The 19803-nt window shown below is 36.2% G+C and overlaps 3 protein-coding genes across 6 annotated transcripts in view; 2 read left to right on the top strand and 1 right to left on the bottom strand.

The window, feature by feature from the left end:
• Nucleotides 1-3305, bottom strand: part of tnrc6ba (trinucleotide repeat containing adaptor 6Ba) — a 63858-nt gene extending 60553 nt beyond the window's left edge. For both annotated transcript variants that reach the window (XM_016488291.1, XM_016488290.1), the window contains exons 1-3: nt 3053-3305; nt 1848-1935; nt 1183-1204 (exon numbers count right to left, since the gene is read on the bottom strand). In XM_016488291.1, the coding sequence (XP_016343777.1) occupies nt 1183-1204; nt 1848-1904 (79 nt within the window). In that variant the 5' untranslated portion in view covers nt 1905-1935; nt 3053-3305. The remainder of the gene's footprint in view (nt 1-1182; nt 1205-1847; nt 1936-3052) is intronic.
• LOC107690061 (probable endonuclease 4) lies at nt 2329-6956 on the top strand. The gene is made up of 8 exons (XM_016488294.1): nt 2329-2628; nt 4182-4365; nt 4438-4647; nt 4814-4993; nt 5132-5263; nt 5779-5883; nt 6653-6782; nt 6874-6956. Exons 2-8 carry the CDS (start codon nt 4188-4190, stop codon nt 6941-6943), a joined length of 1005 nt encoding a protein of 334 aa, XP_016343780.1. The 5' UTR covers nt 2329-2628; nt 4182-4187; the 3' UTR covers nt 6944-6956.
• An 11960-nt stretch (nt 6957-18916) lies between these two features.
• The window catches only part of cdc42ep1a (CDC42 effector protein (Rho GTPase binding) 1a), an 11884-nt gene continuing 10997 nt past the window's right edge, over nt 18917-19803 (top strand). For all 3 annotated transcript variants that reach the window (XM_016488296.1, XM_016488295.1, XM_016488297.1), the window contains exon 1: nt 18917-19133. The gene's annotated coding sequence lies outside the window, so the exon portion shown is untranslated. The remainder of the gene's footprint in view (nt 19134-19803) is intronic.

Below are 19803 nucleotides of genomic sequence, written 5' to 3' on the forward strand. Positions count from 1 at the left end.
CTACAGTCAAGCACGGAGGTGGAAACATTATGCTTTGGGGCTGTTTTTCTGCTAAGGGTACAGGACGACTTCACCGCATTGAGAGGCAAATGGACGGGACCATGTACTGTAAAATTTTGGACAAGTACCTCCTTCCCTCAGCCAGAACACTGAAGATGGGTCATGGATGGGTCTTCCAGCATGACAATGACCCGAAACATACCGCCAAGGCAACCAAGGAGTGGCTCAAGAAGAAGCACATTAAGGTCATGGAGTGGCCTAGCCAGTCTCCAGACCTCAATCCTATAGAAAATCTGTGGAGGGAGCTGAAACTTCGAGCTGCCAAACAACAGCCAAGAATCCTTAAGGATTTAGAGAGAATCTGTAAAGAGGAGTGGATCAAAATCCCTCCTGAGATGTGTGCAAACCTAGTGACCAACTACAAAAAACGTCTTACCTCTGTGCTTGCCAACAAGGGTTTCTGCACCAAGAACTAAGTCATGTTTTGCTTGGGAATCAAATACTTATTTCACTCACTGAAATGCAAATCAATCTCTAACCTTTATATAATGTGTTTTTTCTGGATTTTTTGGTTGGTATTCTGTCTCTATAAGTTAAAATAAACCTACCATAAAAATTACAGACCCTTCATTTTTGTAAGTGGGCAAACTTACAAAATCAGCAGGGGATCAGATAAATATTTTCCCCACTGTATTTCTTGATTTATGCCTTAGTTTTAGGTTGTAATGTTTACCTTTTTTAAAGTAATGCGAAATTGATAGTTTTATTTGTATTTATTTATTGTATTTTTTTATTTATTTTTATTGATATATTTGTATTTTGAATGTAATTTGGCAATTAAATGCATTAAATTGATTTATTTTTCACAGTTATTAATGTAAGCAATTTCAGCAAAAAAAAAATGTTAGTTGTTTAAATTAGCAAAAAAAATGGTTGTTTATTTTAAGAGACCTATCTTATTTTCTTTTGTATATTTAGCATTGCTCTTTAATAAAGAAAAATTACTTCTTATCCGATTACTCGATTAATCGACGGAATAATCGGTAGAATACTCGATTACTAAAATAATCGATAGCTGCAGCCCTAAATATCAGTAGACAGTACAAACATGAAAGACGAAAAACACCATTAAAATGCTAAAACTATTATAAAACACTTCATAAGACAACAGAACGTAGTTACCTTTATTTTTTTGCTCTGCAACCTGAAACAAGGAAAAAAATAGTCAGTATGGATATTTAAAATTACTCAAAGTACGGAACAATGTTTGCTAGGACAATGCCCGAGTTTTATTCCTCCATAGATTTGTGCCATGCATGACTTGATGACAGATATCATGATGCTGCTGAATGGCTGATTCTGATTCAGAAACATTGACAGCCAATCAGAATCCACTCAACTTCAATGAGTTTGAGCATTCAAAGCAGCAGATGACAGCTCACGCTTAGAATATTGTCCGTTGGTGTGGACGCTAATAAAGTTAGTGTTCTGGGTGTCAACAGTCCTTTACAGTCTACCCACAGCAAAAGAACGAGGAAAACATAAGACAATGGCTAAGCAAAAAAATTACAGAAAAATAGAACATGACGACAAACTACTTTATATCCAATATTACTTTTAGTATCTCTAGTTCTAAAATAACTCTCTGACAAACTAGTAACAGTGGCTTGGATGATTTTCAAATTATTAACAAGATGCTAAATAATTTCTACACACATAAGCTGAAAAAGTGACTCCAGAATGCGCACCTACATTGTGGCCGCATGTATTACCACCACAGGATGTGCATTAATTTACTATAATTTAACTGTCCAACATAATTAAATCATACCTAATATAACAATTACCTTCTGTGAGGTTTCCCGTTTCCTTTTATCTTCCTTTTTCCTTTTCTTGTCTTCCATGAACTGCTGTTCCCTTTCCTGGTGCTCCTTTCTACAAAAATCATGAATTACTGTTTAAAAAACAATTTCGGTCAAAACTAACATGCTCAACTGTAAAAGCTTCTCAAAAATATATATAGGCCTATTTTTGTCTATGTATGCACGACCAAGTATCTGGAGAATGAACAGTTTCGTTGAGTATCACCTTCAACCAGTTGGCTGTTACCAAACCAAATGCATAACTGCGACACCAAACACATTATAATTTTATCACAAATCACTGTATATGTAACATAAATGGTATGCTGTTTTAGGCTCAGCCTGAGTTTAATATGCATTAAAAGGGATGTCGAATCATACATGATCTTCATAATGGGAGAAACTCCTGCTGCTATCTGTCTGTGAGCCTGCAGTTGGCAGGGCAGAGTTGTCGGACAGGGGCTCCCTTCACCCGCCCATTTCCTCCGGTGCAATATATGATATTACATACACTCCATACGTCAGCTATTTAAACGATTCGTGCAAAAACAAGTATTAAAACGAGTGTTAAACGGCAAAAACTGAAATAGTGAGTTAAGTCATACGCTTTTGTGGTCCTGCCAAACTCGGATGCATGTTACCGAGTTAGCTAGTTTGTTAGCAAGATAAAATTGACACATACTAAACGTAAATCTCAGGTAGTTTTGTTAATTTCCCCCAGAAGCCGCCGATTATTTGTATACGGATCACAAGAAAAATCAAAAGGGTAAGCAACGGTCAAAACCAGACATGCATAAATATGCCTTTGGTCAAATATTGGAAGCAATAGCGAGCCAGGACTATAAGACGAGGATACACTGCCCATCAAAACCATAAAGCCACCTCATATTTGTTTTCATTTAATGCAAACATTGTCTAGATTAATTAGTAAGGTACTAAATACGCACGGGTATGTTTTTACGATCGACCAGCGGAAAGCTAAAGTTGCTTTCCAGACCAGACAGATGCTAACTAGCTGGCTAGCTAGTTTAACTAGCAACGAGCTAGTGGCTAACAGATGTCGACGAGGAAAAACTGTATCGCGCATAAATGCTTTCAAGCTACTGCGGTTTTTCAAATGCATACGACTGTCAATAGTAATAAACAACATGTTATATGATTTGCTCTTTAAAACAAAGCACTTAACTTACCTCAGGAATTACATGCACCGCAGCTAGTCTTCTAGCTAACGTTACAGCTAAAGTGCTTAAGTGCGAATTTCTGGGTTTTGAGGCAACGTGAAATACAACACTCCATCAAAATCTAATAGCTAGTCATGAAAACACTCCTTCTATAGTTTTTAAATATGAAATACTATAATGTAAACGAAAGAGGCGGAATCTATGTTTAAAGCGCTGTAAAGTCAGTTGGTTGACGGTCGGCCATTTTACTGCTCGGTGTGAATGTGTGTGTCTGGACAGATCTGACGGAAGGGGGCCAGCCGGGGGAGATTTTTGACCTTCAATATTAGAAGTCCAATAACTCTTTCTATAATAATAAAAAAAATGAACCGTTTATTTTGAGGTCTAGCACTTTTTGTATGGTTGTTCATTGCGCATAAAGTACATAAGGCACATAATTCTCATGCATCATCAGTTAAATGGCTAACTTCGTCGACGTCTATCGTTTCAAATTTCATGATTTGAATTTACTTTTTTTTTTTTTTTTTTTTGCAAAAACATCCATTTGATACGGTACAATAAAAAATTAAGTACAACAGGTTTGCATATTTAAAAAAATATTTTTATGTTGGCATTATAAAAAAATATTAAAGACAAAAATATTATCTGGAAAAAAAATACTTATTTATTAATCTTTTGTCTACCCACTGTATAAAACTGTCCATTGAATAAAATAATCATGATTAATTCATGGTTTCCAGTCATGTTTTATAATGCAGAATGAGACAATAATAATGCCACAATCAGTCCTTTTTACACTTTTCTTTTCAGCTGATTTTTTTTTTTTTTTTTTTTGCTCTTGTGGTGCCTTGGGGGTCCCTGGGTCCAAGTTTGAAGTTTTGAAACTCGTTTTAACATCATTTTAAGTATAAAATGTTGTTTGAAATATGTTTTTATTGCACTTTAAATCTCTGAGTTAAAAAACGCAAACCACTTTTTGGTTATTACTAATATCTACTAATTACTAACATTAGGCCATAAACATTAGTAATGTTTTCATCAGTACAGATTATTATCATTAGTAATGTTTTCATGATTATAGTTTATTTTCCATGGTGTCCAACAAGAATGTTTAACCACATGTTTATTCTTGACTCAGAAAAATATGGCCCCAAGAAAAAAAGGCGAGAAGAAAAGGAATACAGAGGAGGTTACTGAAACAAAGGAGCCACAACATTCTGGTGCAGAACCATCAGATGGCAGCAGCAGAGAAGAAAAAATGGCACGGAAAAGGAAGATAAAGCCAAAGAAAAAATACATAGGTGCTCACGTCTCAATATCAGGTGAGCAAAAAAGCTTTTTTCTAAATAAGGTGTTTGTGCTGAACGCATATCAATTTAAAAAATATTCTTAAGGAGGAATATGGAAAGCAGTCGAATCAAGTGTGGCCATAGGAGGTCATGCTTTTGCACTTTTCTTGGGCTCCCAGCGCTCCTGGACGAGACCAGCCCTTGATACAGCAGCTGCAGTTAAATTTCAAGAAGCCTGTGCTCAACATGGCTTTGATCCGATACACATCCTGCCACATGGATCTTATTTGATGAACTGCGGTTCCCCCAAAGAAGGTTTGTGCGCTGACTGTACCCGATGTGTGGTTCTGTGCATGCACCAAATACGGAATATTCAAAAAGAGCTCTGAAAATTTAATCAATTTTCAGTCCTATAATTAGTACTCTAGGCTGCATATGTTTTATATTTAAGATTGTATGTCAGATGCATTTTTAAATCCAGACGTGTTCAGTAAGAGCCAGACCATGCTTGTGGATGAACTGAGTCGCTGCAGTGCACTGGGCCTCAGCCAGTTTAACTTTCACCCTGGAGCTTCTATAGACTCCACCCCTGAGAAATGCATGGAGAAAATTGCCCAAGCTATTAACCACGCACACCAGCAAACCCCTGCTGTCATTACAGGTCAACTATACAATCCTGATGATTTCTAGAGAATGTGCAATTGTGCTCATGCTTTCTGGTAAATTTAGCTGAATAATGTTTTTCTTTCTTTCTTTCTTTCTTTCTTTCTTTCTTTTGTTCTTTATTTTCCTTCAATAGTACTTGAAAACATGAGTGGTCAGGGCAGCACTATAGGTGGGCAGTTCAGTGAACTGAGAAGTATAATAGACCGGGTACATGACAAGACACGTGTTGGGGTGTGTCTGGACACTTGCCATGCTTTTGCAGCAGGTATGGTATGAAGTCCCATAGATATTACTACAAATTATTTATTTTACATAAACAATGTTTACATGTCCACAAGACAAAATAATAGCTGAATTCCTAAAAATGAGCCCGTTCAAACGTTTACATACACTTGATTCTCAATACTTTGTCTACTGATGCTCCAGTAGGAAACATGATGCATTAAGAGCCAGGGGGGTGAAAACCTTTGAACATGATGAAGATGTGTACATTTTTTTTTATTTTGTTGAAATATCATATTTTTTCCATTTAGTACTGCCCTTCAGAAGTTACAGAAGATGTTGTTTCCCAGAAGACAAACACAATACAAGTTAAATTTACCCTGATCTTCAAATTCAAAAAGGTTTCACCTCCCGGTTAATGCATCATGTTTCCTTCTTGAGCATTTGCATACGAGTCCCTCAGTTGTCATCTGTGTGACCTCTTATTTTGGTAAAATAATTAACATTTTGCAGATTCTGCAAGATATTTGAGATTTGAGGTGATTCTCTTCTGTATAGGCTACGACATTTCACCACCTGGAGGAGTGAAGAATATACTTGATGAATTTGATCGTGTGGTCGGGTTGCATTATTTGAGAGCCATTCACTTAAATGACTCCAAAGGTATGCAACATTCATTTGAACTTATCAATATAGAGTGCTGCTGGAATTTGTAGGCCAAAACCCAGAAACAAGTTAGCACTTTAGCATGTTCCATTCCCTCGTCCTGAATTCTATTTTGATTAAATGCCTGAAGTAAGGTCTGTGGTTAAAGCAGCACTATGTAACTTTTGGCGCTCTAGCGGTTAATAAACAGAACTGCACACATCCCGCGGAAGAACATTCCAACCGGAGCTACTTCTCTAAGTTTATGTCTATGGCGATTCACGCAGGTATGTGTTACTCCGCAGCGGTGACAACCCGACCAGGCTACAATAGTCCAAATATAAGTACTTATTATAAGTGTACCGTAGTGATTCGGAATAAGACAAAAACGCGGTTTGGAAGATGAATTCATGATGTACTCGCTCAGTATATACATTTTGCAAATTTTGAATACAGAAAAAGTTACATAGTGCTGCTTTAACACAAACTCAATATATTTTCACGTTTCTACATAATGAAATAAATCAGTAATGCACCCCTATGATTTTTTAAGCTAAAGCCAATGGAAAAATCCTATTGGATTTTTGTCGAGGGAACCAGGGTGACGCTAACTTCTTGGTTGGCCTACAAAAATAAAGTCTTCACCACAGCACTCTACTGCTGTAATTGTTCGTGGAGTGACTTAATTTATATGCAAAACACTGACAGTGTGTCAAGTTTAGCTATATATCCCATATTAAGTAGCTTTGTTACTTCTTTTGAGATTGCGTAATTTTTCTTTAAAAAGGAAAATTAGGCTGCCATCTGGACCGCCATGAAGACATTGGATGTGGCCAAATAGGCATTACTGCTTTCCGAGAAATTGTTAATGAGCCTCGACTGGATAATATCCCTCTGATTCTAGAAACACCTGGTCGGTAAGTTTCAGGTTGGATAAACAACATTTTGTTGTAAATTAAATGAACAGGCACCACTGACATGCATTTAATCTGCATCCTCTCTTTCTAGACCAGGTTTTCAGTATGCTGAACAGATAGAGCTCCTTTACTCCCTTTGTGAAAAAAAGAAGAAGAATTAAACATCTGCTTGGTGCCGGCTTCCATGGTGGAGTTATTATTGGTGAAGCATAATAATAAATATTTGCCTGTTTATGACAGGCTGCATCTTTAATAATCAAGCATTTAAGGAGGTCTCTATTTAATTAGGTTATCTTTATTGCTGTTCAAATACTGATTGTATTTGTTTTTGGTCACAGATGTTTTTCATTTTTTTCTGTTAATTAAATAAGTGGTTTAATTTAGTCTTCCCACAGGTTGAATAGATCAGTATTTTAAACGTTTCATAAGACTCGGTCTACATTTTGACCATAAGAGGGAGCCAGGAGCCAGAATATGGACACAAATGTCAGAAGCAGCAACTGTAAGCCTGTTCATTATGCGGCATGTCTTTTCAATGTTCTTCAAAATTCTCCCTCATATCTTTCTTGTACGTTAGAGGGAACTACTTTAATTTGTTGACCATCTTCACCCATCAGCCCAGACCAGTTGCTGAGTCCCACCTCAGGTACAGCTGCTCTCACAGAGGGTGCAGCTCTGCACATTCACAGCCCATCATTAGCTGGACCACACAAGAATGCCACATGCAGTCGTGCAAAAACACATTTTTAGTAAAGCTGCCATCTGTACGCATGAAAATGCCATTTATGTGATGACATTGGCAACGGGAGGATTTTGGGAAGTTTAACATGCCAATGCCTATAGAAGTTGTTTTAGACTTTTAAAGTAGCAGTAGGAAGGATGTTTCAAAGTATGAATTTATACAGGAAGACAGAAATGCGTTGCACTGGAATCTGCTACTCCTGTGCCAGCCAACAGGAAATATAATTCAGGGAGATAAGAAACCACAGGGCAAAGCAGAGGTTTTGAAACGTAATCATAAGAAGTATGTGAATGAATATGTATTCATATCTAATGTTTTGACCCTGTTCTGTGTTGTTTTGGTTCCTCTTGTTTCATCCAGACTATAACTATTTGGTACACGTGTGGCACAAAAAATGTTTCCAGGTCTCCACCACAGACTTTACCTGAAATGTTATACTTAGTGTTAAATACTTGATTCTATATAAAAAGGGCTATAATCAGTGTTGGGGAAAGTGATTTTTAAAAGTAATGCATTACAATATTGCGTTACTCCCTAAAAAAGTAACTACTTGCATTACTTAGCTACTTTTTATGGAAAGTAATGCGTTACGTTACTTTTGCGTTACTTTTTCTCATCTGGGCTGGGCTTGCTAATTTGTTTTTAATATAAATTCTGGATTGCATGACGCATAGAATGCAGCAGAAAAAAGTTCAACACTCTTCAGCAATGAAACAAAAAGAAAAAAAAACAAATGTCATGTTTATTTTAAGTCATTTTTTTTATTAATATGGCTGAATTGGATCATCGAAGGTCGGCAGCAAAGATATTGATTAATAAAATGGGATTAAATGCATAAAAGATATTTGTGTTATTTAATACATTTAATTATTGCAGGTTTGCATTGCTCAGTTTTCATTCATCTTGAGGAATACTTAATCTGTTTTTGTGCAAGTGAGATGAGTAAATGCATGTTCACATTTAGTCTAGAACTACAGTAACATCATGTTCACACAGCGCCTCTGCACTTACTCCCGATTTCTCTCAACACGGGGACAGGAGAGCTGTCAGTCAATGAATGGGAAAACAAAGTAACTGGAGTTACTTGTTTGAAAAAGTAACTCAGATATTTTATTGTAAATTAAAAAGTAATGCGTTACATTACTAGTTACATGAAAAAAAGTAATCTGATTACATATCTCACGTTACTTGTAATGCGTTGCCCTCAACACTGGCTATAATATTCTGTAATATCTAATTTTTTAGACATGCACAGTTCAGCTTACCTTAAAAACAGCTAAAGGCAAAGTCAAAGAAGAACAAACTGTTTTGAGGCTGCAGGAATCCTGCTAAGCAAGGGTTGGGCCTTCACATAATATCAGATGTTACTGTTTGAACAGTAATTTACCCCATGTCGCACATTTGTTGGGATCTGTCAGAACAAACGTTTCACATGTTGGCTGTGTGAAATGAACAGCACAGTTTCTGAGTGTCCTTAAGAACTGCAAATGCCAATGTTTTGGTAAGCGCATGTAACATCAGGCTTAGCAAAGCCTCACATCAACAGACTGAAAGCCTTATGAGCCAGATGACGCAGCGCCGGATCATGATCAAAATCAATGGAACACAGACTTTTTCTACAAATCACAGAGTTTCACAGAGTTTCTCACAAATCACAAACCAACTGCAATTTCTCTAATTTAGTTTTAGTGTAATGTTTGTCAGCAAGAAAAGACAAATGTAAGATTTATTCAGATTTATGTCGAACCACATGAATGTGCATCCTTTTTGACTTGCATTCTTCAGCAAATGCATTTAATGAGGTAACCATTTAACGGTGCAGTTAGTGAAATGGCTGTATATGGCTTTGACTGCGTCTCCGCTGCTGACCATTACCAAGGAATTTTCCGGAGTGGTGGCTGGGCATAGAGCCACAGAGCGACAGGCCTTCACACACAGCGGCCCAGAGGCCACAGGCTCCAGTCTGGTCCTCCAAGAGTTCTGTTGCTCCGGTAACCACATAACAACCAGATAGTCTGTGCCTGCCAGTGAATATTTACTTTCCTGAAATTTAGCTGAAGGATGCAGAAGGATATTTTGATGCAGTGCTATATATATTATATATATCAGAGCTACATATATATACAGTATATTAGTGTGTGTGTATATATATATACCCCCCCCCCTTCATTTTTTACTTTTGAGCACATCTATTCACACTATAGTAATATAATTAGTAAATAATTCATTTATCCATCATACTAGCTTGCACTTTAAAATGCTGCTACTGTATAAAAACACAAATGACTAAAAGTGCCACGCTTTATGCACTCCTTGACACACTCTACCGTTAAGATCCCACCCCTGCCACACCACAAGGGTAATTACACTGAGATATGTGCACAGACTTCAAATGCACAGGCGAAAGGATCCAAGAGAAACAGACTAGAAACCTCAAGTTTGCTCAGACAGACACAAACATTTGTTGGCAATACACACACTATGCTAACTGCGAAAGAATGACGGATACATGAGTTCACAATGGTCCATTTGTTTGTTTTAGGAAGCGTACACTTTCAGGTGTTTTTCTTTGACTATGTGTCTAGTCTTTGTCAAAGGCCAAAGGGAAAGATTTCAGATCTTTTTAAGCGTGTGTGTGCATGAGTGGAGACAAGCAAGGCGTGGACACACAAACACACAGAGGGGTCAGAGGTCAGACTACAACATTCCTCACAGCTCTGGACACACACACACACACACACACACACACACTTGACCTGTGTTTTTGTCCTTGGACATACTCTAAAAACAGGCTAAACTAAGTAAACACACACACAGTTATGTAAGCTGTCCTCCTAAGTGTTATCACACCAAGCAGATAGATTCAGGATTAGGGAATGGGATGACATTTTCCATGAGATCCACAGCAGTCTTTTCATATCACATACAACCAGGGCTCTTTATAGTGCTTGTAGACTGGCAAAAGAGAAAAAGTATAGTTTTGGATCAGCTACTATGGCTTCAGGGGACTGTTTTAAGTCACTAAAGTTGATTCTGACACTATGGGCATCTATGTGTGTGTGGGTGTGTGTGTGTGTTGAGTTTCCTGCTAGCTCAGGTCCAGCAGCCTCACAATTGCCTATTGTCTACACACACTCTTGACCTGTGTTTTTGTCCTTGGACATACTCTAAAAACAGGCTAAACTAAGTAAACACACACACAGTTATGTAAGCTGTCCTCCTAAGTGTTATCACACCAAGCAGATAGATTCAGGATTAGGGAATGGGATGACATTTTCCATGAGATCCACAGCAGTCTTTTCATATCACATACAACCAGGGCTCTTTATAGTGCTTGTAGACTGGCAAAAGAGAAAAAGTATAGTTTTGGATCAGCTACTATGGCTTCAGGGGACTGTTTTAAGTCACTAAAGTTGATTCTGACACTATGGGCATCTATGTGTGTGTGGGTGTGTGTGTGTGTTGAGTTTCCTGCTAGCTCAGGTCCAGCAGCCTCACAATTGCCTATTGTCTGGGCCGAGTCACACTTCCTGACAGGGCAGAATTCACGGAAGCAGGGACATAGTCCAAACAAATTCGTTGGGCTACACCTACACCCCGGTTTCATCGCACCCGCCATTCCAAGGAGCCGTGTGCCAAGAAAGGGCATGTTCCCAACAGGAAGTTAATTAGCGTCACGCTCCTCAGGAAAGCTGGGGGGAAGCAGGTGGAGTCGGGAATAGGACTGGCTTCTCATGTATTTACTGAAAAAAATATGGATGTGTTTATCCTAATTATGTGTTCATTTAGTCTGTAAGGTCATAAAGATGCTCTGTCTTTAGTTTCTAGGTTAATTTTAAATGCTAAAAATTCTCTAACAGCCCCCGACCCACACATTAAACACCCCATCCTCCATCCAACCCGACACCCACACCCACCCACATACACACACACACACACACACACACAGTGAAGAAAAAACGCTTTCCTTTTGAGACGGCAACATCTGGCTTTCATAACCCAAGTCAGTGCTCCTTTCCAGCTACTAATGGACTTTAAATAGGAGATCTGGCCACTGGGCTCTGTGTCTGTGCCTTGGCGCAACAATTAGACAAATATTTGCTTTTAGGGGAAAATTGGATGGAGAAATATGAGAAAAATATGTTGGCAGATGCTTGTGTAATTGACAGTCTCTGAACCCCTCCATTGTTCTTGTCAGTCACTTAATATCCATGCACACACAGTATCCCACATAGTGTATTCTTCAGAAATGGAAAGGAAGGTGTAGATCAGGAAACGGACCATTAAAACAAGACAGACGGAAATCTCTGATAGTTGGGTAACATTCGGCAAGTTAATAATTCACTGCATGGATTCCAAAATCCTAAATTTAAAGCTCCAAAATAACAAAAAGACATTGAAAATGTTCTCAGCTTCTTGGTGACTTAGAGATGGAAACTTCAGTTATACTAACTCAAATCTATTTAGTCTGATCAAGAAAAAGAAACTCCACAAGCTCAATCAAAACAAACCTTCCTATGTGGTTTGCAGTCTGATTAAAATCTGATTTTCACACATAAGAAAAAAACATACTTTTTTGACAAAAGTAATAATTATGAGAGAAAAGTCTAAATGAGATATTATGAGATTCTACGTCATAATTAAAAGATAAAAACTCAAACTTATGACATACCAAGTTTTAATTATGAGAACAAAATGTAACTTATGAGGAAAAAGCCAAAATTATGAAATAAAAACATAAAAACTAAAATAAAAAAATTAAATAATTAAAAATAAAAATTGACAATTTTATCTCACAATTTAGAGTTTTTATGTCATAGTTATGACTTTCATGACATAATACACCATTGTAATTATGTCATAATTATGATATTATAATGATGACTTTTAATTTCATAATTCTGACATTTATTAGCTACTCTGACTTCAGGTGACTGTTTTAAGTCACTAAAGTTGATTCTGACACTAAACCTTTTCACATGCCACCTTTTCCCATTTTTTCCTCAGTTGGCTGCAACGAATATGTTCAGATTTCAGACTGTATTCATGAAAAACATAAACAATGGTGAAATATCCATTGCTAAAGTCTAACACAGTGAATTGATGTAAGTTTGCGGTATTACTATAATAAACAAGGGCACGCTAAACAAACGCGAATGCAGTCCCCCAAAAAAAATTATCTGGCCATATCTTGCGATATAAAATCAAAAAAATGGATTTTAGAATTTTTTTATTTACTTTTGTGAACAAAAATTTCTGAACAAAATTATTTGATACTTGACCGAATTGGAGACTTCTGAAAAACAAAATATAAAATGGATTGCTCTTTAGTAAGGTTTATATAACTAACTTGCACTCTCAGAAAAAAAGGTACAAAAGCTGTCATTGGGGTAGAAACACTGGTACATCTTTGTGCTTTATTTAGGTGCATATTAGCACCTTAAAGGTACATATTAGTACTTTTTGAAAGGTTACAACAGCAGTGACAACTTTTGTATGATTTTTTAAAAGTGTGTAGAGTATAGAAAATATTACCAAAAAGGATATGATACTTGAATTGGATTTGTCCTTGAAAGACTTGAATTGGACACTACCTCAGAGAATTATTAACATGCCTGTCATTGCCTAACAGCATAGAGCCGAGAAAGAGCATGACTGTTGCTTTGTGGGACAGAAGGAATTTTATTTCACACCCAGCCAGGAGTAGTCTAACTAAATTGGTCACTACACTTTTGATTTTCTGTTTTTCTAAGTTTACTATGTGGATTAAATAGTTTCAACATAAAAAAAAAAAATGAAATGCTGACAGAGTTTAAATCCTTGGCAGGCTTTGTAACCTATGTGAAAGTAATTTCCTGAGGAGACATCCTTTTTCACCAGGAAAAATGTATCCTCTTTTACTGCCCCCCTTTCCCCAGCCTCTATCTCCCTTCCTCTACCCCCAACTATTTTAAAAGTGCTCTTGATCCTTATCCCTTACACTGCATTATCCACCTGTTTCTTGAAACCTGAAACATCTGCTTTCTAGTGATATCACTGTCTGTCTTGTCTTTCAAATGCATATTTACATAGGATTTAACCAAAGCCCTGTCACACTGATACAGCAAGATAACATTATTGACATCTAATGGCCTAATGGTATTTTGCTGTAAGCAAAAAACACAGTCCCAGTCACACTGACAAAACACAAACACAAATGTGTCTACCTAAAGGAATAGTTCACCTAAAATTTACTCACCCGGCCTCAGGCCATCAAAGATGTAGATAAGTTTGTTTCTTCATCAGAACATTGCTCACCAATGGATCCTCTGCAGTGAATGGGTGCCGTCAGAATGAGAGTCCAAATAGCTGATAAAAACCTTACAATGATCCACAGCATGACTCAACATGACAGAGGATGGACTTTTTCACTGGAGGAAGCGTTATTATGGATCATGGATACATATTTTGGCCAAAAGCAATGGTTTAAAGTTAAAATGCATTAATGATGGATTTGTTTCTTACAAACACACACATTTAATTTCACAAGATGGTAACTGATTGACTGGTGTCGTGTTGTGGATTATTAATATGATTTTAGCAGCTGTTTGGACTCTCATTCTGACGGCACCTATCGACTGCAGAGGATCCATTGGTGAGTAATTGATGTAATTTTCTCTAAATCTATTCTGATAAAGAAACAAGCTCATCTTGGATAGCCTGGGGGCAAGTAAATTCTCAGCCAATGTTAATTTTGGGGTAAACTATTCCCTTAAGGACATGCCCTGCAGTATCTCTGTGGATTGGGTTAATTAGTCTCTCATCAGGCTCTCATCTTGGAAAATACAGGATGATCAGTATCTCTACAAAGAGATGATGGTCCCTAGACTAAACAGAGAAGAGTGATATTGTAAAAGGAGCGAACACACTTTTAAAACAGTGCAACTCAAGAAGAACAGGATGAGACCGAAGTGAGTTTTGAGTACAAACATGCCTGAAGTCAAAAAGGAAATAAACAAAAAGCCCAAAGCAGAAAATAACTGAACGCACAGGAGAGCGGAAACTCTGATAACATTAGACTTGTAACAATGTGTACGCTACACTCAATTACAAGCTTATCTTACATTTCTTAATAATCCCCTCACTATCAAGAATAAGCATCAAGTGTGGGAAAGAAAGAATCACATTGTTTTCTCAAAGGCATTTGTCATCATCAGATCATGTGTGAAAATAACTAAGCGCATGTTTAAATGCCTTTGTGGACTGTTTGAAGCTTTTGAAGCGAAACATGATATTATAAACTTCAACACTCGCTATTTGTTAACCAGAGTTCATTACGAGGTAGCATACATAGAGGAAAGCCAGTCGTAGGACATCGCTCAAATCTGAGCTCCGTAAACATTGCCATGATAAGCTAAGAATTCTCCGCTGGATCCGTTCCCTTTTTGGCACTGATCTCAAGACAGGAATCACAGTTAACGGGTCTGAACACCAGCAGTTTCTACACAATCATGGGAGACTGCAGAAAGAACGCAGGAAGACAAAACTCATGGATATGGTAGACACATATAGCTCTGTATTTCATTTGATTTGATTTTTTTAAGGGAAGAGTTATATAAGCCTGTACAGACAAAAAGCTTTAAGACATGGGACAGGATTGGTGCAATGAGGATTGTTTTATAGATTATACACTTTGCAAGTAGTTAATGTCAGTTAATGCATGAGCAATACATTTTTATTTATTCGTATTTATTCATTTTTTATGTTAATAAAATACAACTGCTTATTGTTAGTTCAAGTAAGCTTATGTCCATTAAATAATATTAACAGATACAACATTTTATTTTAATCATGTGTTAACTTAATAAGTGTTCAAATTTACATTTTTACATGAATAAATGCTTTAGAAGTATTTGAATTTTTAGTTAACAAATAAAACCATAAAATGTTACCATTTTGTTAATATTTTGAATTAGGTTTATTTTTAGATTTCATTTGAACCTTTTCTTTAAAAAAAGTCGGTTTTATGGGCTTTTGTCCTTTTTATTAGTTTTTAAACTAATATTTAATTTTAAAAATATAGCTATTTTTGTTCAATTTATTTTTATTTGAGTTTTAGTTTTTATTTCCAGTTAGTCATTTTAGTGCTTCAGCTTAAACTTCAGTTTCATTTAGTTGCCAATGCAATTTCGAATTTTTGTTTACTTTACATAAATGAACACTTATATTATTTATATTATATAAAATGCTTTAACAGTTTTTGGTATCTGGAAATGTTTAATAAAGTGTGGATTTTGTTTCATTATTGCATTTGTATTATACAATATAATAATAATAATAAAGTCTATTGGACTTATGTGAAAGGAAGAGGAGGGAACTGGGGGGAAACAGATTGAGAGAGAGACAAAGGAAAAGACAGACTGTTGTGAAGTCAAAAAGTGGAGAGAAAAACCTAAAATTATATCCCTACCTCCCTTTTGGGACCAGCATCTGAAAAGTAAAGTATCCAAAGGCTACATGTTATTCACAGCAAATAGCTGGCATGCTTGAGCAGAGGGGATTGTTTACTCTGGGAAGAGCAAGATAGAGCAGCTGATGGGACAATGAAGGAGCAGAGAGAAAAACAGAGAATAAAGATGAAAAGATCAGACAAATAGACAGACAAAAACACACTGTCAAAATTCTTAGCTGTTGATATTAAATGCAATCAATGGAGTTATATCTCTGAAATGGCTGTTTTATAATCCATGATGACTTTAGAAACTTCACCTACCCAAATGGCTTTATATTTTTACCAATCTATCTTTCATTTCAAACAGCAGCAGCAGTGTTTTTGAATGGATCAGCGTGTTTTTCCGGGCTATTTTCCCTCTCAATAGAGGTACTGTTCTGAATCACAATCAATTTCCAACTGATGTTCATGCATAACTCTTGGATACAAACTACAGGACTTCCATTGATCTACTGGTCTGCTTACATCAACAACACTGCTCTGGGTTATGAATTATTTTGACCCAATGGTGACACCAACACTAAAGCCATCTTGATCACAGGCTTTTGGTAGTTTATGCAATCTCTGCTGAAAGCAAACATCCTCAAACAGGGATGCATTATTTACATTTGAAAACTGAAGACTTTATAATTACAATTCCTGAGCACAGCACATGCTTTGATAAAAAAAAAAACATGAGGATACTTAAAATGGAATCTTGTTGCTGAGCTGAAAAATTAACCTTTAAAATGTATTTTTCTATAACTATTTAATGTTTTATTACTAAATTAATACTGTTAGTTATTGCTGTTAATTATTCTAATTAATAATGTATTATTATGACCAGTGTTGGGCAGTAACTACTAGTAATGCATTACAGTAATTTCCCTGGTAACTAGTAATGTAACTAATTACTAATAAAATTTAAGTAATAATATTACAGTTACCATACAAAATAGTTACAAATTACTTTTTTTTCCACAATCGCTAATGATTTGAAATTCAAAAATTCAATCATCCCTATCAGTTTTCCTAATCATTGTCACCAACGCAGCAAGCTAGATTCATCGGAAGATGGAGAAGGCCACATCATATAGCAGCTGGAAATACAGCCATTATTTTAATTTTGTAGGAAGAAAGGATGACATAAACATCAATGTCATATGTAAATAGTGTACTAAGACTTTGTCTACTGTGAATCCCAACATGTTTGGTTGGTTGTACCTGCTTGAGCCCTGTTGCATATTTTATGTTGCTGCTTTATTAAGTAACAGAAGTTGTTTAAAATATTGTGGCTTGTCATACCAGTTTGAGCCAAATGTACTCTTCATTTATCTGTAACTTTCATGGATTCAGAGGCTGCAAAAATTCCAGCTATTGACTCAAAACAACCCAATAGCTTGGTCAAAACAACCCAATAGCTGGGTTTGTCCCTTTTAAACCCAGTGCTGGGTTATATTTACTTTTCAAAGAAGTAACCAGTAATGAGTAATCAGCGTTGGGGGTAACGCATTACAAGTAACACGAGTTATGTAATCAGATTACTTTTTTCATGTAACTAGTAAAGTAACGCATTACTTTTGAATTTACAATAAAATATCTGAGTTACTTTTTCAAACAAGTAACTCCAGTTACTTTGTTTTCCCATTCATTGACTGACAGCTCTCCTGTCCCCGTGTTGAGAGAAATCGGGAGTAAGTGCAGAGGCGCTGTGTGAACATGATGTTACTGTAGTTCTAGACTAAATGTGAACATGCATTTACTCATCTCACTTGCACAAAAGTATTTTGTATAAAAGTATCAAAGTATATCACTATGTTTCAGTATTCCTCAAGATGAATGAAAACAGAGCAATGCAAACCTGCAATAATTAAATGTATTAACACAAATATCTTTTATGCATTTAATCCCATTTTATTAATCAATATCTTTGCTGCCGACCTTCGATGATCCTATTCAGCCATTTTAATAAGCAAAAATTACTTCAAATAAACATGACATTTGTTTTTCTTTCTTTTTGTTTCATTGCTGAAGAGTGTTGAGCTTTCTTCTCCTGCATTCTATGCTTCATGCAATCCAGAATTTATATTAAAAACAAATTAGCAAGCCCAGCCCAGATGAGAAAAAGTAACGCAAAAGTAACGGAACGCATTACTTTCCATAAAAAGTAGCTAAGTAACGCAATTAGTAACTTTTTTATGGAGTAACGCAATATTGTAATGCATTACTTTTAAAAGTAACTTCCCCCAACACTGAGTAATAGATAACATTTTTTGAGTAACTAGCCCAACGCTTATTATGACTATAATGTATGTTTGAAAATCAATATCATAGACATTTGACAGGGCTGGTCATGTGATTTCAACATGGCTGCACCCATGAGGGGTTAACCTGTTTAATGTCAAATAAAATGCTTTTTCTGGAAGACTAATATGTTTGGAGTCTTAAATAGGTGCACAACATTAATAATCCCTATAGTGAAAAATACTTTAAATATCTTGCATATATTATTCAACGATCATACAATCCTCATCAATAGTGATATTAAAACACATTTTAGGCTTAATATTAAGAAATGTGCATTGTGCACAAGTAGCCTATAGGCTACTCCAGATAAAGTTTAATTAGCCTATAATTTTATATCAGTAAGTCTCAAGTGATATGTCAGGCAATATATTAATAGATTTTAACTATAGCCTACTCAGTATGAACCAACTGTATTTTAAAGATATAACTGTTGTACTAGGGATGGCATGGCCCCAAAGTGCTATTCAAAAAATACATAAATAGGCCTAAATAAACAGCTTTAAACGTCAGATATGTAACATTTCAACACTTAACACGCGATAAGAAAGTTTAAATGTCGGAAAACTGAAACTACTCGAGAGATATACAGACTCGTGGCACTGAACACACTGGGAACATGGAGCTTGAGTTGGAAATGCCCGCCCCCCGATTCTCCCCTGACCAAACGCGCTGCCACTGACACGGAGCTTCACACTGACCGCTGCCTCTCAAACTGAAGACTGTACAAAAGAGAAAAGTTTTACGGTGGACTGCAGGATCTTACCATATGTGGAGATAAATCTCATTCAACGCTTTTTGGGGCATGATAAACTTGTATTCATCAACCCACGAGGTGAGTGGTAGGCTACTGGTTTTCTCAATTGTCACTTTAACGACAGATTATTTTTTTGTCTCAACATTTTGAACTGTGCGTGTCGACTTATTGAAGATCATACCATATGAAGTATGCTAAACTCGCGTTTTGTTTAGTGCGTACTATTAACAGCGTAACTAATGTTACTTTAGTCAGCAAGTAGGCTACCCTATAGAGACTAGTCGTGTGTTATTGTGTGCATGAGGGAGGAAACCTAATCTGTGCTGCTGTAAAATTAGTATGCGTGGTCCCCTGCATACCCAGGTGAAAAAGAAATATATTTAAATTGTGCTTTTTCAGACATACTATATTTAAATTATACTATACTAAGTGCATATTAAATGTATTATTTTGAAACAACTTTAAGTATATTAAGTGTATTTCAAGATATGTTTAAGTTGGATTTTAATCTATTTGTAATATATTTAATATATTGAAATTGTGTTAAAATGGAACCACTTTAAGTATATTTAGTGCAATTTAAGACTTTCGTTCATCTTCAAAAGAAAAGCCGAGATATTTTAATACGAATCTGAGAGATTTATGTCCCTCCGATGAAAGAAGATTCACCAATGATGTTCACGTTTCAAAAAGTTGAAATCGCAAAAAAACATCGCCAAAGTAATCCATATGAATTGCGTGGTTTCCT

Source organism: Sinocyclocheilus anshuiensis, unplaced genomic scaffold (assembly GCF_001515605.1).
Source record: "Sinocyclocheilus anshuiensis isolate Anshui unplaced genomic scaffold, SAMN03320099.WGS_v1.1 scaffold1877, whole genome shotgun sequence".
Classification (NCBI taxonomy): domain Eukaryota; kingdom Metazoa; phylum Chordata; class Actinopteri; order Cypriniformes; family Cyprinidae; genus Sinocyclocheilus; species Sinocyclocheilus anshuiensis.